Source organism: Nomascus leucogenys, chromosome 14 (genome assembly GCF_006542625.1).
Source record: "Nomascus leucogenys isolate Asia chromosome 14, Asia_NLE_v1, whole genome shotgun sequence".
Taxonomy (NCBI): Eukaryota; Metazoa; Chordata; class Mammalia; order Primates; family Hylobatidae; genus Nomascus; species Nomascus leucogenys.
The window spans coordinates 41814897-41842130 of record NC_044394.1 but is presented as its reverse complement, the minus strand read 5'-3'; the positions used below and the strand labels follow the sequence as shown (position 1 = coordinate 41842130).

Here is a 27234-nt window from a genome sequence, read left to right as displayed (position 1 = left end):
AAAACACAGGTACTTCTTTAAAGCAACAGATTGTTCTTAAACTGTACTATTATCAATGGCTACTGTTTCCTAATCACTTTTTCTAAGCAAACAGTTTTACGACAAAACATCCTGTTTTTTTTCATTTTACCTTTTAGAATTTTTTTTTAAATAATATTTTAGATCATTTACTATTTTACAATACCTTGTTCTTTTCATTAGATGTTTTATCTGCAGGCCTGAAAAAAGAAACAATTCCTTTAGAAAAATAGCAAAGATGTAAAATACAAAGAATATCTAATAATATTGTTTTATCATATAAAATATCTGCATTTGTATTACTTCTATTCATCAAGTGTACAGGTAATTTTTTTTACAGGTAATGTAAAATATAGTAATTTTCTACAATGGACATTAAACTATAAACAGAAACAGCAACATTAAGGGATAAAGAAATTTGCTACTACTAATATCATTGCAAAGAATTAAATTTAGGTCAAGATTTCTGATAGTAAAACCAAAAGAAAAAATATGTGTTACCTGCATTATGTGATAAAAACAAATATACCAGGGTTTTCTCATTGTTATCCTTTTCAATAAAAACAAGCTTTTACGGGCACTAAAACCTATTTGGAAAATATTACTCACATTCTTATATAAGAGAAACCCCTTTTTAATGATGGTATTAGTTAGCTTTTTCTGGACTTGCTATGCAGGTACTATGCATCATTCTGAGCACTGTCCATGTGTCAAACTCATGTAAACCTCATAACAATTCTGTGAAGTCAGTAACATATTAAGTATTTTATAAAGAAAGAACATAGGCACAGAAGGGCCACATGACTTTCCTCAGCCCATATAGCTGGCCAGTAGCAGACCCAGCACTCAAACCCAAGAATTCTGCCTTAGAAACATGTGTTTCATGATATGCTGTGAAGGTAACATTTGTTTTCAAGTGTTTTAAAGAGAGATGATAGCAGATGAAACCACATTGTCATTCCATTTCTGACTACAACTATAAATAATAATTTCAGAATCTTGCAATTTTTTTCTAATAAAAAAACTTTATACAGAGGCAAGTTCGGAAACCTATTTTCAAAAAACTAAAAATTATTTTTAATGAAATCCATCAACAGGTGTTCATTCATGTATTCACCCATTTATTCATGCATTCAACAAATAAATACTCATTGAGCACACAATACAGGCTGATGGCAATGTTGGTACAGGGAAACATGGTTTTGATACTTTAGAACATTATAATCCATTGTGGGTCAACCTGATTAAATATTTTAAAAAAAAACTTTATAGGCCGGGCGCAGTGGCTCAAGCCTGTAATCTCAGCACCTTGGGAGGCTGAGGCAGGTGGATCACAAGGTTGGGAGTTCAAGACCAGCCTGGCCAAGATGGTGAAACCCCATCTCTACTAAAAATACAAAAATTAGCTGGGCGTGGTGGCGGGCGTCTATAATCCTGGCTACTCAGGAGACTGAGGCAGGAGAATCGCTTGAACCTGGAAGGTGGAGGTTGCAGTGAGCCGAGATCACACCACTGCACTCTAGCCTGGGTGACAGAGCAAGACTCTGTCTCAAAAAAACAAAAACAAACAAACAAACAAACAAACAAAAACCCAAAAACAACTTTATAATCCAGAAGTAATAATCTGTGATAGATTGTCAACAGTTAGCTTTTCTAAAGTACTTGAACAAAACCTTCCCCTTCTCCCCAGAATCTAAACAACTATAAAGTTGATACACCTGACATTTTAGAGTACCTTAGCAGATCATACCTATTCATCAAGGGATGTTTAAATTATATTCAGTATGGCCTAAGTGTTTGCATGTTTATTATTTCACAATTTTAAATACTCTGCATATGATAGTTTAAATTTCAAGTCACCATTTACATGTTCAGTTACACTAATGTTACCTTTCTGAACCAATGCTGAAGGAACAAACTCTTACCATAAAACTCTACATGAATAAGCACTTTAAGGACAATTAGTTTGCTAAAAATCTATAAAAGATAATGAATCGAGCTTTCAAACACTTAGACATACGAACAAAATTAAATCTCATAAACATGTTCTTCTTGTCCATATCGTTCCCAGCAGCATACTAATACATTCTAAAAGCTTCTATTTTAAAATAAAAAAGAAAATTCCCTTGAATCCCACATTCTTCTTCATTTATCACTCATTTCTCTATTGCCTTTCCCAATAACGGTTCCCTCAAGGGGTGTCTATGCTTATCCACTATAGTCAGGATTCCACAGCAATTATTTATTGAAACTGCTCCTTGTCAAAGTCACCAGCCCTCACTGTAATCAGTCTTTCAGCGTTGATATAGTTGAGTATTCTCCAGCTTTGGTAGACTACATTATTCTATTTCCAGGAAAAGTAACCACTGCAAATGTTCTTTCTCAGAGAAATAAAGAACTTATACATCTTAACTTCTTTCATCCTCATCTATTTCACTTAAGCTACTGTCATCATCTCCTTGTAGCAGACCATGAGTTACTAAATTAGCCTTCTCAAACACTGGTGTAATCACAGACTATTTTGTGGTCCATTTTTTATTTTCATATTTCTTTCCTTCCTTGATATGTAATGCAGTACCAGAAGTTAAAAAAACTATAAAAAGCCAATGTTTTATAATAATTCTACTGATAATGAATAAAAAAAATTTTGTAAAATTCCAACTCTTCCCCATCTCAATTCATTAATTTAAAAAACACAGTTATGAATTACCAACAACATATAAATATATATTTCCTGCCTCAAAAACCAGGTAATATGCAATTATGATACAATGTGTAGTTTAAAAGTTGATATACGAAAAGTTATATTTTAGCACAAGGAAGGCATTACAGAAGAGGCAAAATATAAGAGGAGCTCACCAGGGAAAAACAGAGAAAACTACTCTACTTGGAGAATGGAATGAGAGCACAAAGATTAGTCCCATGGAGTCTAGGTGTTTCCTAGGAACTTGAAAGGAAAAGTGTAAAACACAAGGAAACTAAGAATGGAAGATGAATGCTACACTAAAAAGTTGGAGTCAGCAGGGTGCAGTGGCTCATGCCTGTAATCCCAGCACTTTGGGAGGCTGAGACGGGCGGATCACGAGGTCAGTAGATCAAGACCATCCTGGCCAACACGGAGAAACCCCGTCTCTACTAAAAATACGCAAATTAGCTGGGATTGGTGGCATGCCTGTAGTCCTAGCTACTCGGGAGGCTGAGGCAGGAGAATCGCTTGAACCCAGGAGCCAGAGGTTGCAGTGAGCTGAGATTGCCACTGCACTCCAGCCCTGTGAAAGAGTGAGACTCTATCACAAAGAAAAAAAAAAAAAGCTGGAGTCCACTGCATACAGGCAATGACTCTTACACATGAAACTCATATTTAGATCTGTGCTATGTTTTGGGTTTATTTTTAAATATAATAATGTTTAAACAGTTTAAACAAAGTTTTAAAAATAACAGGCACATATTACGTGAAAGAAATCAGGAAAATGTCTTGGGAAGAAAAAAATCTTACTGTTAAAATTCCTAAATGTCATTATAGTCATTATATATAGTTCAAAAATAGCAACATTCTGATTAGTTATATAAGTTTGTTTGAAAATAAAATAATTTGGTAAATTTCCTACATGTTTAGTCTAGTATTTAGTCTTAATATAAAAAGCTGGATTTGCCAGCAGAAAATTGAATTTTTTTTTTTTATGAAGTAAACACACATTATATCACTATCATTGCATGGAACAGAAAGTGAACAAAAAAAGATTAAGGAATAAAAAAAAGAGTATCACTATCATATAAATACATACATTAACAAAGAGACAAACATTTCCCACTGGAGATTATATTAGGAGTTTAGCAGAAGTCTCTGAAAATAACAAAAACTGAAACAAAACTAATAATTGCTTTTTGTTTGTTTTTAACTATGTAGAGAATTCTTCTGGTTAAGACTAAGCATCAAAAAAATGAGATCTTCCTGAGAGCAATTATTAAACAATTCCTCTTGACCCACACTTCCAAATTAAGTCTATAGTTCTGGAATATGAAACCATTTTCATTTTAAACATAGTTGATGGAAGGCAACTTTTAAACAGAAAATTGCAGTTTAAAGTTGCCTCAAACTTAGGAAAGAACTGACCTGTAGCCATGGTAGTAACAAGCAACCACCCACAGCCAGTTCTAAATACAGTCAATCAATCAGTGACCATTGGCCTCTCTCACCAACCAGTATCAATGTGGGCCAGCTGCTTCTGAAAGACAGCCAATCAAACACAAACTCACTCCAATCCACAAGCCTGGGAGTGTTAACTAACCCACAGCAGCCTCACTCAGACAGCCATGTTTCTCCAGATGATGTCAACCCTCTTATGCTGCTGAGAGTCTGCCAGTCCTTCAAGTCTGCTGCTCCCACAACCCTATGTAAGATCAACAGCTGCTCTGTCAGAATACAGATTGCCTGATGAGCATAGCTCTCTTATAGAAGGCAACACATTCCAACTTTGTCTTTTAACTTCAAATACCGAAGGTTCATAATCACTTGGAAACAATTTTTAAGTCCATTGAATTTACCACCCTTATATTTTAATTTTCTTTATAAATTACCAGTGAAGTCTGTAACTCCTTTGATCCATTTTATCAGAAGTAAAACTATCATGATCATTAGTAAAAGAATAAATAGTGAGTAACCACAATGTTGAGCTTTTCTCTCTAAATGGAAAACTATTAACATAAAGAAAGTAGCTTACTACAAAGAGCCAAAAAATCCAAAAATGAATATAATCACTAGGCAAAAGTGTTAGAATGAGCCCATGTCAAGCCTTTTTTTTTCTTTTTTTTTTACATGAGAATCAGTCTAATGTGTAAAACAATACACCGAAAGGTAAACTCCACTTGCTCATTTAATACATATTTATTGAGTAGCTACTTATTGCATGCTAGGCCCTACTCCTACTTGTGGGAGTGAAATAAACACAATAACAGTAGATTAGGCAACATATACAGTGTTAGGGGAGAAAAACTAAAGCAGGAAAATGAAATGTTTACAGGTTTGAGAGGAGGGGTGGTGGGAATTTTAGGATGGCCAGAAAAGTCCTTACTGAGAAAGGGGCTTTTCAGTAAAGAACTGAAGGAATGGAAAGAGAAAGCCAGGAGGCTATCTGAGGAAAAGGCATCCCAGACACAGGGAACTGCCCAGTACAGAGGTATGCCTGGGTGTTTAAGCAACTGTGATGGATAACAAAGAGCAAGAAGTTCAGCGTGGCTGAAGCAGAGCAAAGGGAATAAGAAACAGAAGTTTAAGTGAGAGAGAGAACAGGGCATATCATGTGTTGCCTTCTAGGTATGAGGAGGAACCCTGACACTAGAGTGAAATGGGAAGCAATCAGACGGGTCTGAGCAAAGGAATGACATCATCTGACTTATGTTTTAAATACAGCCACTGAGTTAAGGATTGACGAAAAGAAGATTCTTTTTAAAAAACAGAAATACCAATTAACAGTCTATTACATGCATCTAGACAACAGATGGTGGTGGCTTGGACATGAAAGATATGACTGGCTTCTGGATATATTCTTCAGGTACTCCTGACAAGATCTGCTGACAGACTAGATGTGAGATGTCAGAGAGAGAGGTGAGTCAAGGACGACACCTTGGTTTCTAGCAGAGCAACTGCAAGAGTTGCCATTAATGCAAGTAGGAAAGACTATGTGAGGGGTAGGTATGAGAAGGAATATCAGTACTCCAGTCTTGGACCTGGTAAGTTTGTGATACCCAACAGTTTGTGACCAATCAAACAGAGATGTCAAGTAGGCAGACTGGTATAGAAGTCTAGAATTAAGGAGAGAGATCTAGGCTGGAGACATGCATTTGAAAATCAATAGCACACACAAGGTAGTAAAAGTCATGAGAAAGAAGATTGAGGACTGAGTCCTGGGACATATGAGTCCTGGGACATATCAATGTGTAAAAGGTGGGATATGGGAAGAAAGCAAAACAGACCGTGACGGATGGACTAGAAAGGCAGGAAGAAAAGCCAGGTGAGCGAGTGAGATCCTGAAAGCCAAGTGACGACACTGTTATGGAAGAGAGAGTTTTCCATTGGGTCCAATATTGCTGACAGGTTAAATAAAATGAGGTCTAAGAAACAATGTCTAGATTTACAAATCAGTGGTAAACTTCAGAACAACAATCTTGGAAGAGTGGTGGGAGTGAAAATTACTGGTGTCAGCTCAAGACTGAATGGACAGGAAATCTGAATCCGTGAGTATAAACCATTCTTTCAAGGCCAACATACCTAGGGGCATGACTGTAGATGATCTAATTTTCTTCTTGTTTAGCTGTATTTTTCAATTCTTATATAACTACATACTATATTTTTACCCTTTAAAAGTTTTTAAAATGGTATCTATATGGCATTTTTGAAATGCCAGACGAAGATATTAAATAAAAAATTCATTAACTTATAAAACCAAAAGGCCTCTTGAACATTTCTAGATTATATAAGCTGATTATCATTTTGCTCCTGCTTATACATAAAGACCAAGGAAGACTATAAGTTTCAGAAGAAGTATTTCTTGCTTGATAAAAATCATCTAACTCTAGAATATTTTATATACATCAAATGTACAAAGTAATAGTCAAAATATGGAATTCTATAACAAGAATAAAAGGGGACAAGTGCAGAAAATAACCTTATTTTGTAAACCAAATTTGTTGAAATTATATGAAGCCACTGTTGAAAAATATGGTGTGCTTCCTACTGAACTACATTATCTTTTAAAAGGAAGATAATGGCATGCATGGAGGGTACCTTTAAAAAGAGGATTCACTGCATAACAGCACCTTGGTTTTAGCACAAGCATGAGCAAATGGATTTGGTGGTTGTGGGCCAAATCCATCCCACTGCCTATTTTCATAAGGAAATTTCCTTGAAACCCAGCCATACTTATTCACTTTATAATTCACAAAGCCTAAAATATTTACTAACTGGCTCTTTACAAAAAGAGCTGTCAAACTCTTGGTTCAGTAGATCTAAGATCCTCTGATGTATTTTAGTAAGTTTTACCCAATATATCAAAATGCTTATACAGAATATGAATCCCCATGTGCAATCTCTTGGCAATATTCAGATTAGTTTGAGGATCTGGTATTTTAGCACTCATACATTGAGAACAAAAAACAAAAAAATTTAATAACTAGCAATTCTGTTGCTAACAAGGTACGGTGTCAATGTAGCATGTAGCTAGCTTCCTTTTGTAACTTAGCAGATGTTACAAGAATTCCAACAAAACTGGCTTAAGATGTGTCATCAAACTAAAGGCTTTAAATATACTTTAATTGTGAAATAATCAGTACAGTTCAGGTCTAACAACTTCATTTATTAAAATGATTGCATACTACATTATTTTCTGGGTATGACAACTGTACTATTTCTTTATTGCTAAGGATTCAGGCCATCTCCAACTTTTTGATATTACAATGCTATAATAAACATCCTTATACATAAATATATATGTAACATATATATAATAATCCTTAACATAAATATATATACTTAATATTATATATATTTAACCTATTAGCCCATTGTATGTTATATACTATATGTAATAAATGTTCTTAACACATATGTGTATGTGTTTACACAAGTCATATTTTCCTGTAGGATCACATCCCAAAAGTGAAGTTGTTAGGTTAAAGAAGTGACGTATTTGAAATTTTGATACATTCTACCAAATCACCCTGCAAAAAGGATTCATCAATTTCATTTAACAGAAGTGTATGAAAATGCCATCTTCACATTTGCCAATACTTGCTATTTTTTAAGTAAAATATCAATATGATTGGAAAACATGGTATCTCATTTTTAGTTTACATTTTTCTGATAACAAAGGAAGGCTGAATATCCTCATGAAATATAAAATTTGTTCATCATGAATATTAGCCCAAATTCAGATTCATTTCATAGCACATAAAATTGTCTCCTGTTTTGTTGTTGTTGTTGTTGTTGTTTTGAGACAGAGTTTTCTTCTTGTTGCCCAGGCTGGAGTGCAATGGGGTGATCACGGCTCACCGCAATCTCCGCCTCCTGGTTTCAAGCGATTCTCCTGCCTCAGGCTCCTGAGTAGCTGGGATTACAGCAAAAGTTATTCAGTGCAAATAACTTTTTTCTGTTTTCATTGATTTCATCACTTGACTCAGTTTAATTATCAAAATTATAGTCATTAAAATATTTGGTGCTTACTTTAATTTTATCATATCTGGAACTATTATCATATAACTGTAATTATTATAATTTTATCATCAACATTTTTGTAAAGTCAGCTTCATTTCTGTTTCAATGAATGAGACAGAATTTTCCAAAATTTCAACAAGGCCCTTAATTTTGTGCTTTTATTCCCAACCACCCTTCACTATGTATTATGAATTTTTACCTCACTTGACGGGCACAAACACAGAAATAAGAAGACAAAGACATAAAGCATGTCTTCTTCTGTCTTTGCCACTTGGATTTCAAATTAAACAGCCAGAATGAGAGGATGTGACACTGTGGGGCTTTAGGAACAGAAAGGAAGATTTCCCTTCTCTGCACTAAGCTATTCTTTTCCCCTACTAATTTTTGCCTTTTTTTTTTTTTCATTTGAATCCTGGGATATCAAAAGGTGAAGAAGCTTACTGAAATACAAGTCTGCCACAACACAAAAAGCAGAGTGAAACTGCTGAGCTAGTGTGGAATTCTGAAAATGACATGCTTCCCAAATTTCACATTCAATAGCCATAAAAGTCTATAGCTGGAGGATATATAGTATAAGAATCTACTATAGCCCACTGTCTATTGATAACTGGGCTAAAGCCAAAAAAGAGTAAATGATCGATCCAAAGCACCTAAAGTGCCATTACCTAGCATTTTGTGGCACCAAAAGAGATGATACAATTCCATAATGCTGAATCAGACAAATTCTGCAAATTAATCAGATAGGTAAAAAGTGTGACTTAGGTAAAATAATTCAATGTCTTAGCAAAGGGTGGGAGAACTGCCCTAATGAATGTAGAAGACTCAGCTTTTCACTTTGGCATCATATATTAAGTTTTTGATGAGCATTTATGCAATTTATATGGGAAAATATATATGGCAAAACTTAACTGTGCTTTAATAAGCAACATAACATAAAGGTGCATTTCAAAAGAAACAGTGGAGAGTGGTGGTTATATTAACAAATATATTGGGCTTCCATTCTAAGACAGCCGAATAGGAAGAGCTCCGGTCTGCAGCACCAAGCGTGATCAACGCAGAAGATGGGTGATGTCTGCATTTCCAACTGAGGTACCTTGTTCACCTCACTGGGACTGGTTAGACAGTGGGTGCAGACTAAGAGGGTGAGAAGAAGCAGGGTGGGGCATCACCTCTCCCGAGAAGTGCAAGGGGTCAGAGGATTTCCCTTTCCTAGCCAAGGGAAGCCGTGAGAGACAGTACCTGGAAAAACGGGACACTCCCGCCCAAATACTGCACTTTTCCAATGGTCTTAGGAAATGGCACACCAGGATATTATATCCTATACCTGGCTCCGCAGGTTCCACACCTACAGAGCCTTGCTCACTGCTAGCACAGCAGTCTGAGATCGACCTGCCAGGAAGCAGCCTGGCAGGGAAAGGGGCATCTGCCATTGCTGAGGCTTGGGTAGGTAAACAAAGAAGCCGGGGAAGCTCAAAATGGGCAGAGCCCACCAAAGCTCAGCAAGGCCTACTGCCTCTAGACTCCATCTCTGGGGGCAGGGCATAGTTGAAAAAAAGTCTGCAGACTTAAACCTCCCTGTCTGACAGCTCTGAAGAGAACAGTGGTTCTCCCAGCACGGTGTTTGAGCTCAGAAATAACACCACACATCTACAACCATCTGATCTTTGACAAACCTGACAAAAACAAGAAATGGGGAAAGGATTCCCTATTTAATAGATGGTGCTGGGAAAACTGGTTAGCCATATGCAGAAAGCTGAAACTGGACCCCTTCCTTACACCTTAGACAAAAATTAATTCAAGATGGATTAAAGACTTAAATGTTAGACCTAAAACCACAAAAACCCTACAAGAAAACCTAGGCAATACCATTCAGGACATAGGCGTGGGCAAGGACTTCATGACTAAAACACCAAAAGCAATGGCAACAAAAGCCAAAATAGAAAAATGGGATCTAATTAAACTAAAGAGCTTCTGCACAGCAAAAGAAACTACCATCGGAGTGAACAGGCAACCTACAGAATGGGAGAAAATTTGTGCAATCTACCCATCTGACAAAGGGCTAATAAAGAAAGAACTTAAACAAATTTACAAGAAAAACACAAACAACCCCATCAAAAAGTGGGCAAAGGATATGAACAGAAACTGCTCAAAAGAAGACATTTATTCAGCCAACAAACACATGAAAACATGCTCATCATCACTGGTCATCAGAGAAATGCAAATCAAAACCACAGTGAGATACCATCTCACACCAGTCAGAATGGCAATTATTAAAAAGTCAGGAAACAATAGGTGCTGGAGAGGATGTGGAGAAACAGGAACACTTTTACACTGTTGGTGGGAGTGTAAACTAGTTCAACCATTGTGAAAGACAGTGTGGCGATTCCTCAAGGATCTAGAACTAGAAATACCATTTGACCCAGTGATCCCCACTGGGTATATACCCAAAGGATTATAAATCATGCTACTATAAAGACACACACACACACGTATGTTTATTGCAGCACTATTCACAATGGCAAAGACTAGGAACCAACCCAAATATCCACCAATGATAGACTGGATTAAGAAAATGTGGCACATAAACACCAGGGAATACTATGCAGCCATTAAAAAGGATGAGTTCATGTCCTTTGCAGGGACACGGATGAAGCTGGAAACCATCTTTCTGAGTAAACTATCACAAGGACAGAAAACCAAACACTGCATGTTCTCACTCATAGGTGGGAATTGAACAATGAGAACACTTGGACACAGGGCAGGGCCTGTCATGGGGTGGGGGGCAGGGGGATGGATAGCATTAGCAGAAACACCTAATGTAAATCACGAGTTAATGGGTGCAGCAAACCAATATGGCACATGTATACCTATGTCACAAACCTGTACGTTGTACACATGTATCCTAGAACTTAAAGTATAATAAAAAATGAATCAAAAAATTTAAAAAGATATGAAGGCAGAAGAGGTGAAGCAAGAAGGGGAAGGGGTGCAATTGGTGACATGAAGGAGGAATTTTATAACGTGAGAGAGGAAAAGGAGAGGGAACAGGAGAGAAAAATAAAAGCGGAGGGGAGGGGAAGAAGAGGGAGAGGAAGTGAGAAGGAAAGGGGGAGGAGGAAGCTGGGGAGAGGTGCAGAATGGAGTTTGAATCTCACATGTGACATAGCATCCTATGCAATAGACAAACTATGTCTGGAATTTCCTGCCTGCTGAGCAATAACACTGAACCCAGATGCAGCTCTCAAGTTCATGTTCAGTCACACATGTTTCAGTCAGAGCTCTTAACTGCACTGCAAAAGACACAAGTGTAGGCCAGGAGTGGTGGCTCATGCCTGTAATCCCAACACTTTGGGGGGCCGAAGCAGGTGGATCACCTGAGGTCAAGAGTTCAAGACCAAGCTGGCCAACATGGCGAGACCCCATCTTTACTAAAAATACAAAAATTAGCCAGGCATGGTGGCTTATGCCCCTAATCCCAGCTACTTGGGAGACTGAGGCACAAGAATCGCTTGAACCTGGGAGGTGGAGGCTGCAGTGAGCCAAGATCGTGCCACTGCACTCCAGCCTGGGCAACAGAGCGAGACTCCATCCAAAAAGTAAAAAAGACACGAGTCTATTATTAGTTTAAAATGTAACCTTCTGGTAGTATTTTTCCCCCCACATGCATAAAATTCCCCTATTGCACAATACTCTCAAAGCGCTGGGGGAGATTTAAAAGCATTACGCTTACCAAGGGATACACTGGGGCACTTTTATCCTTTTGAAACAGAATGTCCTCTGTGGTGCTGGACACCAGCAACTGCCTGGAGATCCCTGCTTTGGACTGGATGTCAGATACTCTCCTTTCTTGTCCCTCCTCTCTGTTTTCTGACTCCAAGTCCCCTCTTTCTCATCCCAGTTCATCTTGGGGCATCGGGTCAGTTTTCTCCTCAAGCTCTTCTGAGGGCTGGCTTACAAGGGAACTAATCTGTTTCTCCTCAGGACTCATTTGATCCAAATCAAGAAATTCAAGTTCTGTGCTCAGGATTCTTAAAAGCTCATCTGCATCCTCCACATCCTCTGATTGTAAGGAAGACTCTGACTTGCTACCTCTTTGGGTTTTCTTTAAAAAGAAATAAAAGATCATGATTCCACATATAGTAAAACACATATATTAAAGTGTATATACTTGTTGAAAATATTTAAAGTGGTCACGATGGAATTGTAAGTTCCAACAGTTTCAGTTAAACAGATAAACCTGAAAATATGAAAGCACAATAAACGGATTCATTGGCCAGGAATATTTGCTGCAGCTCTCAGGTCTGGACACTTTTTTTTTCTTTTTATTTTCCTTTTCTTTTTTTTTTTTTTTTTTTGTAAGAGAAGAGGTCTTGCTCTGTTGCCCAGGCTGGAATACAGTAGCTGTTCACAGGCACAATCCCACTACTGATCAGCACAGGAGTTACTTATGACCTGCTCCATTTCCAACCTGGACCAGTTCACCCTTCCTTAGCCCATCTGGTGGAGCCCCACACCCAGGAGGTCACCATATTGATGATGAACTTAGTGTGAACACCTGATCGGCATAGCACCCTATGGCCCAGAACTCCTGGGCTCAAGCCATCCTCTTGCCTCAGGCTCCCGAGTAGCTGAGACTACAGGTGTTTGCCACCACACCTGCCAGATACATTTTTATATCTCTTCTTAGTCATTGCTTCCTTTCTACTGTATTCCCATCTTATTGTTAGCTGCATCTCATCTTTAAGTCAGTAAAAGGAAAAAGCCCTCAAGCTCATCGCATTTCCTTTAGCGATTGTCTTGATGCCTCTCCTGGTTCTGAAGATCAATGATATATGGCTAAATGAGTTTCACATCCATATGCCACTTGGAAGACTGACAGAGAGACTTAGGTGGATTAAGAAACAAAGATTATGAGAAAGTTTTCCTAAACTCCCAATACTTAGAAATCATCTGATTCTACACACAATTACAGATTTAGAGAACCGAACTGTATGCTTTCCATGAGCTATTCCTACGTGGAAAATCAGAATGGACCAGATAATTGACAGAGAAGAAATAAATTCCGTTCCAAGATGCATGAATACGAACAGCTTTGGTCTGCAGCTCCCAGCGTGACAGACGCAGAAGACCAGGGATTTCTGGGTTTCCAACTGAGTTACCTGGTTCATCTCACCAGGACTGGTTGGAAAGTGGGTGCAGCCCATGGAGGGCAAACTGAAGCAGGGCAGGGCTTCGCCTCACCCGGGAAGTGCAAGGGGTCAGAGGATTTCCCGTTCCTAGCCAAGGGAAGCCGTGACAGACTGTACTGGAAAAACGGGACAGTCTCACCCAAATACTGTGCTTTTCCAATGGTCTTAGCCAACGGCACACCAGGAGATTATATCTCACTCATGGTTCAGCTAGTCCCATGCCCACGGAGCCTTACTCACTGCTAGCGCAGCAGTCTGAGATCGACCTGCTGGGCAGCAGCCTGGCAGGGAAAGGGGTGTCTGCCATTGCTGAGGCTTGGGTAGGTAAACAAAGAAGCTGGAGAAGCTCAAACTGGGTGGAGCCAACCGCAGCTCAACAAGGCCTACTGCCTCTAGACTCCATCTCTGGGGACAGGGCATAGCTGAACAAAAGGCAGCAGGAACTTCTGCAGACTTAAACCTCCCTGTCTGACAGCTCTGAAGAGAGCAGTGGTTCTCCCAGCACAGTATTTGAGCTGGGAGAACAGACAGACTGCCTCCTCAGTGGGTCCCTGGCCCCCATATAGCCTATCTGGAAGACCCCTCCCAGTACGGGCTGACTGACACCTCATACGGGCTGGTGCCCCTCTGGGATGAAGCTTCTAGAGGAAGGATCAGGCAGCAATATTTGCTGTTCTGCAATATTTGCTGTTCTGCAGCCTCCGCTGGTGATACCCAGGCAAACAGCGTCTGGAGTGGACCTCCAGTAAACTCCAACAGACCTGCAGCTCAGGGACCTGACCGTTAGAAGGAAAACCAGCAAACAGAAAGGAATAGCATCAGCATCAACAATAAGGACATACACACCAAAACCCCATCTGTAGGTCACCAACATCAAAGACCAAAGGTAGATAAAACCACAAAGATGGGGAGAAACCAGAGCACAAAAGCTGAAAATTCTAAAAACCAGAGTGCCTCTTCTCCTCCAAAGGATCACAGCTCATCGCCAGCAATGGAACAAAGCTGGACAGAGAATGACTTTGACGAGCTGACAGAAGTAGCCTTCAGAAGGTTGGTAATAACAAACTTCTCTGAGCATAAGGAGGATGTTCGAACCCATCGTGAGGAAGCTAAAAACCTTGAAAAAAGATTAGATGAATGGCTAACTAGAATAAACAGTGTAGAGAAGACTTAAATGACCGGATGGAGCTGAAAACCATGGCATGAGAACTACATGATGCATGCACAAGCTTCAATAGCGAATTCCATCGCGTGGAAGAAAGGGTATCAGTGATTGAAGATCAACTTAATGAAATAAAGTGAGAAGAGAAGTTTAGAGAAAAAAGAGGAAAAAGAAAGGAACAAAGCCTCCAAGAAATATGGGACTATGTGAAAAGACCAAAGCTATGTTTGACGGGTGTACCTGAAAGTGACGGGGAGAATGGAACCCATTTGGAAAACACTCCTCAGCACATTATCCAGGATGATGTCCCCAACCTGGCAAGGCAGGCCAACATTCAAATTCAGGAAAGAGAGACACCACTACAAAGTTACTCCTCGAGAAGAGCAACCCCAAGACACATAATTCTCAGACTCACCAAGGTTGAAATGAAGAAAAAAGTGTTAAGGGCAGCCAGAGAGAAAGGTCGGGTTACCCACAAAGGGAAGCCCATCGGACTAACAGTAGATCTTTCCACAGAAACTCTACAAGCCAGAAGAGAGTGGGGGCCAATATTCAATATTCTTAAAGGAAAGAATTTTCAACCCAGAATTTCATATCCAGCCAAACTAAGCTTCATCAGTGAAGGAGAAATAAAATCCTTTACAGACAAGCAAATGCTGAGAGATTTTGTCACCACCAGGCCTGCCTTGACTTACAAGAGCTCCTGAAGGAAGCACTAAACATGGAAAGGAACAACCAGTACCAGCCACTGCAAAAACATGACAAATTGTAATGACCATCAATGCTAGGAAAAAACTGCATCAACTAATGGGCAAAATAACCAGTTAACATCATAATGACAGGATCAAATTCACACATAACAATATTAACCTGAAATCTAAATGGGCTAAATGCCCCAATTAAAAGACACAGACTGGCAAATTCGAAAAATAGTCAAGACCCATCAGTGTGCTGCATTCAGGAGACCCATCTCATGTGCAGAGACACACATAGGCTGAAAATAAAGGGAAGGAGGAAGATCTGCCAAGCAAACAGAAAGCAAAAAAGAGCAGGGGTTGCAATCCTAGTCTCTAATAAAACAGACTTTAAACCAACAAAGATCAAAAGGGACAAAGAAGGCCATTACATAATGGTAAAGGGATCAATTCAATAAGAAGAGTTAACTACCCTACATATATATGCACCCAATACAGGAGCACCCAGATTCATAAAGCAAGTCCTTAGAGACCTACACAGAGACTTAGACTCCCACACAATAATAATGGGAGACTTTAACACCCCACTGTCAGTATTAGACAGATCAAAGAGACAGAAGGTTAACAAGGATATCCAGGACTTGAACTCAGCTCTGCACCAAGCAGACCTAATAGACATCTACAGAAATCTCCACCCAAAATCAACAGAATATACATTCTTCTCAGCACCACATCACACTTACTCCAAAATTGACCAAATAGCTGGAAGTAAAGCACTCCTCAGCAAATGTAAAAGAACAGAAATCACAACAAACTGTCTCTCAGACCATGGTGCAATGAAATTAGAATTGGGATTAAGAAACTCACTCCAAACCACAGAACTACATATAAAGTGAACAACCTGCTCCTGAATGACTACTGGGTAAATAACAAAATGAAGGCCAATATAAAGATGTTCTTTGAAACCAATGAGAACAAAGACACAAAGTACCAGAATCTCTGGGACACATTTAAAGCAGTGTGTAGAGGGAAATTTATAGCACTAAATGCCCACAAGAGAAAGCAGGAAAGATCTAAAATTGACACCCTAACATCACAATTAAAAGAACTAGAGAAGCAAGAACAAACAAATTCAAAAGCTAGCAGAAGGCAAGAAATAACTAAGATCAGAGCAGTACTGAAGGAGATAGAGACACAAAAAAACCCTTCAAAAAAAAATCAATGAATCCAGGAGCTGGTTTTCTGAAAAGATCAACAAAATTGATAGAATGCTAGCAAGACTAATAAAGAAAAGAGAGAAGAATCAAACAGATGCAATAAAAAACGATGAAGGGGATATCACCACCGATCACACAGAAATACAAACTACCATCAAAGAATACTATAAACACTTCTACGAAAATAAACCAGAAAATCTAGAAGAAATGGATAAATTCCTGGACACATACACTCTCCCAAGACTAAACCAGGAAGAAGCTGAATCTCTGAATAGATCAATAATAGGCTCTGAAATTGAGGCAATAATCAACAGCCTACCAACCAAAAAAAGTCCAGGACCAGATGAATTCACAGCCAAATTCTACCAGAGGTACAAAGAGGAGCTGGTCCCAATCCTTCTGAAACTATTCCAATCAATAGAAAAAGAGGGAATCCTCCCTAACTCATTTTAGGAGGCCAGCATCATCCTGATACCAAAGCCTGGCAGAGACACAACAAAATAAAAACAGAATTTTAGACCAATACCTCTGATGAACATCGATGCGAAAATCCTCAATAAAATACTGGCAAACCGAATCCAGCCACACATCAAAAAGCTTATCCAGCACGATCAAGTCGGCTTCATCCCTGGGATGCAAGGCTGGTTCAACATACACAAATCAATAAACATAATCCATGACATAAACAGAACCAACGACAGAAACCACATGATTATCTCAAATCGATGCAGAAAAGGCCTTCGACAAAATTCAACAGCCCTTCATGCTAAAAACTTTCAATAAACTAGGTATTGATGGAACATATCTCAAAATAATAAGAGCTATTTATGACAAACCCACAGCCAATATCATACTGAATGGGCAAAAGCTAGAAGCATTCCCTTTGAAAACTGGCACAAGACAGGGATGCCCTCTCTCACCACTCCTATTCAACATAGTGTTGGAAGCTCTAGCCAGGACAATCAGGCAAGAGAAAGAAAGACAGTGTAGCCGGGCGCGGTGGCTCACGCTTGTAATCCCAGCACTTTGGGAGGCCGAGGCGGGTGGATCACGAGGTCAGGAGATCGAGACCACGGTGAAACCCCGTCTCTACTAAAAATACAAAAAATTAGCCGGGCGTGGTGGCGGGCGCCTGTAGTCCCAGCTACTCAGAGAGGCTGAGGCAGGAGAATGGCGTGAACCCGGGAGGCGGAGCTCGCAGTGAGCCGAGATAGCGCCACTGCACTCCAGCCTGGGCGACAGAGCGAGACTCCGTCTCAAAAAAAAAAAAAAAAAAAAAAAAAAAAAAGAAAGACAGTGTATTCAGTTAGGAAAAGAGGAAGTCAAATTGTCCCTGTTTGCAGATAACGTGATTGTATATTTAGAAAACCCCATCGTCTCAGCCCAAAATCTCCTTAAGCTGATGAGCAACTTGAACAAAGTCTCAGTATACAAAATCAAAGTGCAAAAATCACAAGCATTCCTATACACCAATAACAGACAAACAGAGAGCAAAACAATTGCTACAAGGAGAATAAAATACCTAGGAATCCAACTTAAAGGGGATGTGAAGGACCTCTTCAAGGAGAACTACAAACCACTGCTCAACAAAGTAAAGGAGGACACAAACAAATGGAAGAACATTCCATGCTCATGGATAGGAAGAATCAATATCGTGAAAATGGCCATACTACCCAAGGTATTTTATAGATTCAATGCCATCCCCATCAAGCTACTAATGACTGTCTTCACAGAATTGTAAAAAACTACTTTAAAGTTCATATGGAACCAAAAAAGAGCCTGCATTGCCAAGACAATCCTAAGCAAAAAGCACAAAGCTGGAGGCATCACGCTACCTGACTTCAAACTACACTACAAGGCTACAGTAACCAAAACAGCATGGTACTGATACCAAAACAGAGATATAGACCAATGGAACAGAACAGAGGCCTCAGAAATAATACCACACATCTACAACCATCTGATCTTTGACAACCCTGACAAAAACAAGAAATGGGGAAAAGATTCCCTATTTAATAAATGGTGCTGGGAAAACTGGTTAGCCATATGTAGAAAGCTGAAACTGGATCCCTTCCTTACACCTTAGACAAAAATTAATTCAAGATGGATTAAAGACTTAAATGTTAGGCCTAAAACCATAAAAATCCTAGAAGAAAACCTAGGCAATACCATTCAGGACATAGGCATGGGCAAGGACTTCATGTCTAAAACACCAAAAGCAATGGCAACAAAAGCCAAAATAGACAAATGGGATCTAATTAAACTAAAGAACTTCTGCACAGCAAAAGAAACTACCATCAGAGTGAACGGGCAACCTACAGAATGGGAGAAAATTTGTGCAATCTACCCATCTGACAAAGGGCTAATATCCAGAGTCTACAAAGAACTTAAATTTATAAGAAAAACACAAACAACCCCATGAAAAAGTGGGCAAAGGATATGAACAGATGCTTCTCAAAAGAAGATATTTATGCAGCCAACAGACATATGAAAACATGCTCATCATCACTGGTCATCAGCGAAATGCAAATCAAAACCACAGTGAGATACCATCTCACACCAGTTAGAATGGCAATCATTAACAAGTCAGGAAACAACAGGTGCTGGAGAGGATGTGGAGAAACAGGAATGCTTTTACACTGTTGGTGGGAGTGTAAACTAGTTCAACCATTGTGAAAGACAGTGTGATGATTCCTCAAGGATCTAGAATTAGAAATACCATTTGACCCAGTGATCTCATTATTGGGTATACACCCAAAGGATTATAAATCATGCTACTATAAAGACACACGCACATGTATGTTTATTGTGGCACTGTTCACAATGGCAAAGACTGGGAACCAACTCAAATGTCCATCAATGATAGACTGGATTAAGAAAATGTGGCACATATACACCATGGAATACTATACAGCCATAAAAAAGGATGAGTTCATGTCCCTTGCAGGGACATGAATGAAGCTGGAAACCATCATTCTGAGCCAACTATCACAAGGACAGAAAACCAAACACCGCATGTTCTCACTCATAGGTGGGAATTGAACAATGAGAACACTTGGACACAGGGTGGGGAAAGTCACACACTGGGGCCTGTCATGGGGTGGGGGGCAGGGGGAGGGATAGCATTAGGAGAAACACCTAATGTAAATGATGAGTTAATGGGTGCAGCAAACCAACATGGCACATGTATACCTATGTCACAAACCTGCATGTTGTGCACATGTACCCTAGAACTTAAAAAATAATAATAAATAAATAAGTAAAAGAAGATATCCAGGCAGAAGAGGTGAGGTAAAAAGGGGAAGGAGTGGAATTGGTGGCACATTTTATAATGTGATAGAGGAAAAGGAGAGGGGACAGGAGGGGAGGAGAGAAAAGGGAAAGGGGAGGGCAGGGGAAGAAGAGGGAGAGGAAGTGAGAAGGAAAGGGGGAGGAGGAAGCTGGGGAGAGGTGCAGAATGGAGTTTGAATCTCACACGTGACATAGCATCCTATGCAACAGACAAACTATGTCTGGAATTTCCTGCCTGCTGAGCAATAACACTGAACCCAGATACAGCTCTCAAGTTCATGTTCAGTCACACATGTTCCAGTCAGAGCTCTTAACTGAACTGTAAAAGACACAAGTCTAGGCCAGAAGCGGTGGCACATGCCTGTAATCCCAGCACTTTGGGAGGCCGAGGCAGGTGGATCACCTGAGGTCAGGAGTTCAAGACCAACCTGGCGAACATGCCAAGACCCCATCTCTACTAAAAAAACAAAAATTAGCCAGGCATGGTGGCTCATGCCCCTAATCCCAGCTACTCTGGAAACTGAGGCACAAAAATCGCTTGAACCTGGGAGGTGGAGGCTGCAGTGAGCCAAGATTGTGCCACTGCACTCCAGCCTGGGCAACAGAGCGAGACTCCATACAAAAAGTAAAAAAGACACGAGTCTATTATTAGTTTGAAATGTAACCTTCTGGTAGTATTTTTCCCCCCACATGCATAAAATTCCCCTATTGCACAATACTCTCAAAGCGCTGGGGGAGATTTAAAAGCATTACGCTTACCAAGGGATACACTGGGGCACTTTTATCCTTTTGAAACAGAATGTCCTCTGTGGTGCTGGACACCAGCAACTGCCTGGAGATCCCTGCTTTGGACTGGATGTCGGATACTCTCCTTTCTTGTCCCTCCTCTCTGTTTTCAGACTCCAAGTCCCCTCTTTCTCATCCCAGTTCATCTTGGGGCATCCGGTTGGTTTTCTCCTCAAGCTCTTCTGAGGGCTGGCTTACAGGGGAACTAATCTGTTCTTCCTCAGGACTCATTTGATCCAAATCAAGAAATTCAAGTTCTGTGCTCAGGACTCTTAAAAGGTCATCTGTTTCTGCATCCTCTGATTGTAAGGAAGACTCTGACTTGCTACCTCTTTGGGTTTTCTTTAAAAAGAAATAAAACATCATGATTCCACATACAGTAAAGTACATATATTAAAGTGTATATACTTGTTGTTGAAAAATATTTAAAGTGGTCACGATGGAATTGTTCCAACAGTTTCAGTTAAACAGATAAACCTGAAAACATGAAAGCACAATAAACAGATTCATTGGCCAGGAATATTTGCTGCAGCTCTCAGGTCTGGACACTTTTTTTCTTTTTTTCTTTTTTTTTTTTTTTTTTTTTTAAGTAAGAGATGAGGTCTCGCTATGTTGCCCAGGCTGGAATACAGTAGCTGTTCATAGGCATGATCCCACTACTGATCAGCACAGGAGTTACTTATGACCTGCTCCATTTCCGACCTGGGCCAGTTCACCCTTCCTTAGCCAATGTGGTGGTGCCCTGCTCCCAGGAGGTCACCATATTGATGCCGAACTTGGTGTGAACACCTGATCGGCATAGCACACTATGGCCCAGAACTCCTGGGCTCAAGCCATCCTCCTGCCTCATGCTCCTTAGTAGCTGAGACTACAGGTGTTTGCCATTATGCCCGCCAGATACATTTTTATATCTCTTCTTAGTCATTGCTTCCTTTCTACTGTATTCCGGTCTTACTGTTAGCTGCATCTCATCTTTAAGTCAGTAAAAGGAAAAAGCCCTCAACCTTATCGCATTTCCTTTAGCGATTGTCTTGATGCCTCTCCTGGTTCTGAAGGTCACATGATATATGGTTACATGAGTTTCACATCCATATGCCACTTGGAAGACTGACAGAGAGACTTAGGTGGATTAAGAAACAAAGATTATGAGAAAGTTTTCCTAAACTCCCAATACTTAGAAATCATCTGATTCTACACACAATTACAGATTTAGAGAACCGAACTGTATGCTTTTCATAAGCTATTCCTAAGTGGAAAATCAGAATGGACCAGATAATTGACAGAGAAAAAACAAAGAGTGGCAGCAAGTAAAACCCTACCTCTTTCAGAAGTTGAACGTTTTCTTTCTTCAAAGCCAGGAACTCTTCTAACCTGTCGACTTCCTTCTTAAGCTTTTGCATGTCTTGCTGTATTTCTTCATGTAGATATACTTCTGATTTTCTGTCAGAATCTGGTGGTAAAGAACTCAGATTTTCTAATTTAGGTTTCAGGCTTTTATAGTTATTTGTACTGCAACTGTCACTATTTTGGTTCATATTTTTTGTCATTTGCAAATCAAACTCTTGGCCTTCTTTCATTTCAACTGCTTCTGGGTTCCTTGCTTTCTTAATGCCTGCATCATTACGAAAGTTCTCATCCGTACTAAAAATATGTTCAATGCCTGGTTTGTTATCACTGTCACAGTCTAAGTTATTTTTATGTAAATGAAGCTTAGAAGATGACTGGCAAGCATGTTCCAGGGACCCAGAGTATGGATGACAGTATGGATGGATGATATTTTTGAGACTGGGTTCTTTTTGTTCAGGAAATGTCTTGAATACCACAGAGTCAGATACTTCAGATGCATCTTCTTCCTCACAACCAGGTATGTTATTTGTCAAATTAAAGAGAATGAGTTTTAATTTGTTTTTCCACTCTAATTTGCCTTGTGCAATCCACATTTCCTCAGACTTTTGCACACGAGGAAGTATTGAATATACAAGTATATCCTCTCTATCACAATCCTTAGCCATTTCTTGTTCTTGAGACATTTTCTGCAGATGCAAAAGTGGAAGATTAATTTGCATGTTTTGTTTCTTGGGTATCTCTGTTGGGCTACATGTTTTAAAAATAGCTTTGTCCTTAAGTAACAGGTATGAACAAAGAAAAATTCACAAATAATTAAAATGAAAATTTAACTGTTAAACTTCTTAATCTAGGTTTAGCTACTCCCAAATCACTGGCTTGTAACTAAGAAGTTAAAAAAAAACTGTCTTATTGAAAGGAGGAGAAAAATATGAACCAGCAAACTTAACTTTGCCACTGTCTGTTTGGAATAAACTGAATTCATTATGTGTTAAATCTACCAAAAATGAATTAGCAGATGATTTCTAGTGTTAACAAAGGCTTCCTCACTTGAAAGTGAGCCCCTACAGTACATTTAGGTACTCTTTCTATAGATTACTAACTGGAGTGTAGGCAATCTGTAAATTATTAGGAGCCTGAATGAACACCAATCAGAAAGAAAAGCAAATTCTTAAGTTTTAATTCAAATTACATACTGTAACATCATAGGGTTATATATCTAGACTATCTTCTTCCGCTCAGTTCTAATATATACTATGGTCACCTAATAACACTAACTAAAACTTTAAAGGTAGTATTTACTAAGTTTCTGCATCTAAAAAGTTAGAAACTTATTGTTTGTACCCCAACACCAAAGATCCCATTCTGCAAAGTATGATTCCCTTCATAGGCAGTTGGGTTGATTTCGTAACCCCACTCTCACTGAACGTAGACCCTGAAGTCAATGAAAGGCCACAAGGCAGGATACATCTTTAACCTTGGCATTAGTAATTGGCAATATAAAACTGCAAAATCTGAGCCACTGGCCATGATTACTCTTTAACCATGAATCCAACTCAGTGGCCATCACTGTTAAATTGTTCAAATTTCTGTTGCTACATAATATGATTCGATAATTGATGTTTACTTTCTTTATCCTGTAAGGATATTGTAAGAATGGAAGAGCAAACAAACTTCTGGAATGGTTGCCTCAACTCCAAGGGTAAAGATTATAAGTTATGATAGATTCTAACAATATTGTGTTTTATAACTAGTTTAAATGTATTTAAAATTAAATATTAAGTAAGGATCTATTGATTCTCAAAGGCTAGTCTGAGAGGTAATTTCATTTGGGCTATCTTACATTATTAAAGCAAAGAAAACAGTATTAAACCAGAAATTTAGATTTTAATTTAAATGTTTCCACACCTGTGGCTGCTTATTTTCAAATCCTTTTAGTCTTTCTTGCTCTTCCTCTGATGTCAGCTGCAAGTCTTGTTCTGCTGTGAAATCCAAATGTTCAGCTAAACTACTTAGAACAGCTAGATAAAAGACATAGTCTTTATAAAAATAGATTTTAAATTACATTTCATTTTATTTCATAAATTGAGAGTTTAAATGAAGCTTGATCTTTAGTGGAATACTTACTTCTTTAAGAAATACTTCTAATTCTCTAAAACTTCAACAAACCACTTTCTCGGAAACACTAGATGCCACCAGGTTAAAGAAATACAATCATGTCGAAGACTGACTGACAGATTCATCCACCCAGCATCAATGAACAAAGCCATCACAAACAAAACAAAATTTTGGAATGCAGTAGCAATATTATTAGGCAATGCTGCATACTGTTCTCCACTTCCTAACAGTACCTGATTAATGACTTCCAAAATGACTGTGGACAACTTTATCGGTGTACACCCTCTTCCTAACATCTGAAATGTTTTCCTGTATTATTCTGACAAATGTATTAATATTTTCATCTTTTAAAACAGACCACTAAAAATAAATAAATAAAATACAATAAAATAGAAAACAGACTGCTAGGTGAAGTTGACCCTCATCCTGGCTATCTTTCCCCTGGTAAACAGGTATCTAGGTATCTCCTTCCTTGGGGCTGCCCTAGAACTTTACTCATTTTTCTACTGCATCTCCACCACACGAACTGTCAATTATTGCTTTACACATCTATTCCCTTTGCTCCTTGACTGTAGGGAACAATGTTGAAAATCATCTTTGTGCAAGGAGTCATTATCTATTTTACTCAGCAATTATGTATTGAGTCTTGCTATGTCCTAGGTGTTGGGAGAAAGCCCCCCAAAATCTGGCCATAAACTGGCCCTAAAACTGGCCATAAATAAAATCTCTGCAGCACTGTAACATGTCCATAATGGCCCTAACCCAAGCTGGAAGGTTGTGGGTTTATGGGAATGAGGGCAAGGAACACCTGGCCCGCCCAGAGTGGAAAACCGCTTAAAGGCATTCTTAAGCCACAAACAAAAGCATGAGCGATCTGTGTCTTAAGGGCATGTTCCTGCTGCAATTAATTCAGCGCATCCCTTCATTTCCCATAAGGGATACTTTTAGTTAATTTAATATCTATAGAAACCATGCTAATGACTGGTTTGTTGTTAATAAATATGTGAGTAAATCTCTGTTCGGGGCTCTCAGCTCTGAAGGCTGTGAGACCCCTGATTTCCCACTTCACACCTCTATATTTCTGTGTGTGCATCTTTAATTCCTCTAGCACCACTGGGTTATGGTCTCCCTGACCGAGCTGGTCTCACGGCACTAGGCACTAGGGTTTAAAGAGTGAAAAGAAAGCATGTCAGAGATGACTTTTCTAGAGATCCTGCCCAAGCTAAGACTTAAATAGTGAGGCTAGCTAAATTAGAAGGGGTAGGGGGCAGGAAAGAGTGAGAGCATGACAGGCAGCAACAAATGGCAGAGAGAGGCCTGAAAGCATATATGTATTTGCCTACAATCAAGGGATGGGTGAGCAGGACCAGACCAGCAGTTCAGTAAGGCCAGAGAAAGGGCACACGGAGGAAAGGGCTAAAGATGGAGAGCTGAGCAGAAGTCACATTATGAAAGCCTTATGTATAATTTTAAGATGCTTGGACATTAACGTTCTCAAGAGTGTTCCCTGGTCCTATGTGCATTGGTGATAGAACACTCTCAATGCCAAAACCAACATCCCTAGTGAACACATTTATTAACACAAGGTGGTAGCTCATGTGGACACAGCCAATGAGATACTATGAAGCAAATTCTCAATGAGTCTCATTAATTACTGACTTGAAAAGTCGATTCTATAATACATAAAGTCATAGAAATGATAGGAAGTCCCTTAATATTTGCTTTTGGAAGGGTTTTTTTTGTTTTTGTTTTGTTTGTTTTTTGTGTGTGTTTTTATTTATTTATTTTTTTTTTTTTTTTTGAGACAGAGTCTCCCTCTATTGCCCAGGCTGGAGTGCAGTGGCACAATCTCAGCTCACTGCAACCTCCGCTGCCTGGGTTCAAGTGATTCTCCTGCCTCAGACTCCCAAGTAGCTGGGACTACAGGTGTGCACCACCACGCCCAGCTAGTTTTTTTGTATTTTTAGTATTGCATTTTCATTATATCGGCCAGGCTGGTCTTGAACTCCTGACTTTGTGATCTACCTGCCTCAGCCTCCCAAAGTGCTGGGATTACAGGTGTAGGAAGGTGCCTTTTAAGTTATAGCGCATATAGTCATAACTAACAGCTGTTAATTCAGAGCTATAAAAATAAAGCAAAGAAACCACATTGTGTTTGAGTCAGCAATCTTTAGGTCTCTACTGAGTTATCCTAAATATAATCCTATGTTAGTCCCTAAACATACTTAGTCCCTACATTCTAAATATAATCCTACTTCCTAAAGAAAGTCATGCTTTCCCCTAATTCTCTGTTACCTAGATGCTGCTTTGGTTAAAGGAAGTTTACAAATGATCTGCCAAAAGGTATTCTGTTCAGTGCAAAAGGAGAGTAAACACAATGCACATTTTACCAAAAAATGGTTTTCTTAAAGTCAGAATCGTAGCACTATGCAGCCAAGCAGACGCACTCTAGGACTGAATTCTCTATGCTTCTTTGTTACCTTCTTTGCTCTCTTTGTTTTCTGGTAGCTGTGATTGGCACAGGTCATGGAGAGTATCTTTCCCTGAGAAAGGTACAACTCCAATGTTCATCTTTTCTTGTTCTGTTAAGTTCATCTGTCCCAATTCTTTGGTTGCTGACTGATTTTTCAGGCATTGATGGTGATACAGACGGACATTTATCATCAACTTTCAGAATCCTGGATCTCTGACAAGTCTTATCACTAAGGGTCAAATTAGTAGGATGCCAATCTGAAAAATCCAAAAATGAAGCCTTCATTTATTAGAATATAAATAACACAATAATTTGACTAACCTGTATACATGTTTTCTTCACAGAAACACTCCCGCGTCCTGCTGTCTCCCACAAACATACTATGCATTCGGGCTGATTATATTTTACATGTCCTATGCTTGCAATTCATTCAGAAAAGCTTAATTAACTATCATCTCTCACTTTTCTACATGTTTACTGTTTACTATTACTTACTTTTATTCACTCAGCAGTCTCTATTACATATTTTGCTTTCCATTAAGATTCTTCATGGATATAAATTTTTTATATACAGAATTTATGTCTAACCATTTCAAGCTTAAATATACATGACAGCATTGTGTGTATGTATTGTAGAGACACAGGATTTACAAAAACTCATAATAAATATACTTTTAAAACTATTTAATTATAATGAGATGGTCTTTCCTCAATGTACCACTATCTTCAGAA

The 27234-nt window shown here is 39.0% G+C and overlaps 1 protein-coding gene across 1 annotated transcript in view; it reads right to left on the bottom strand.

Moving 5' to 3' along the window:
- The window catches only part of LOC100600145 (coiled-coil domain-containing protein 144B), a 48048-nt gene extending 21158 nt beyond the window's left edge, over nt 1-26890 (bottom strand). Inside the window, 8 exon segments of the mRNA XM_030827074.1 lie at nt 185-237; nt 4220-4244; nt 11958-12329; nt 21887-22600; nt 23820-23893; nt 26510-26654; nt 26656-26759; nt 26824-26890. Of these exon segments, the coding sequence (XP_030682934.1) occupies nt 185-237; nt 4220-4244; nt 11958-12329; nt 21887-22600; nt 23820-23893; nt 26510-26654; nt 26656-26759; nt 26824-26890 (1554 nt within the window).
- Nucleotides 26891-27234: the final 344 nt, after the last annotated feature.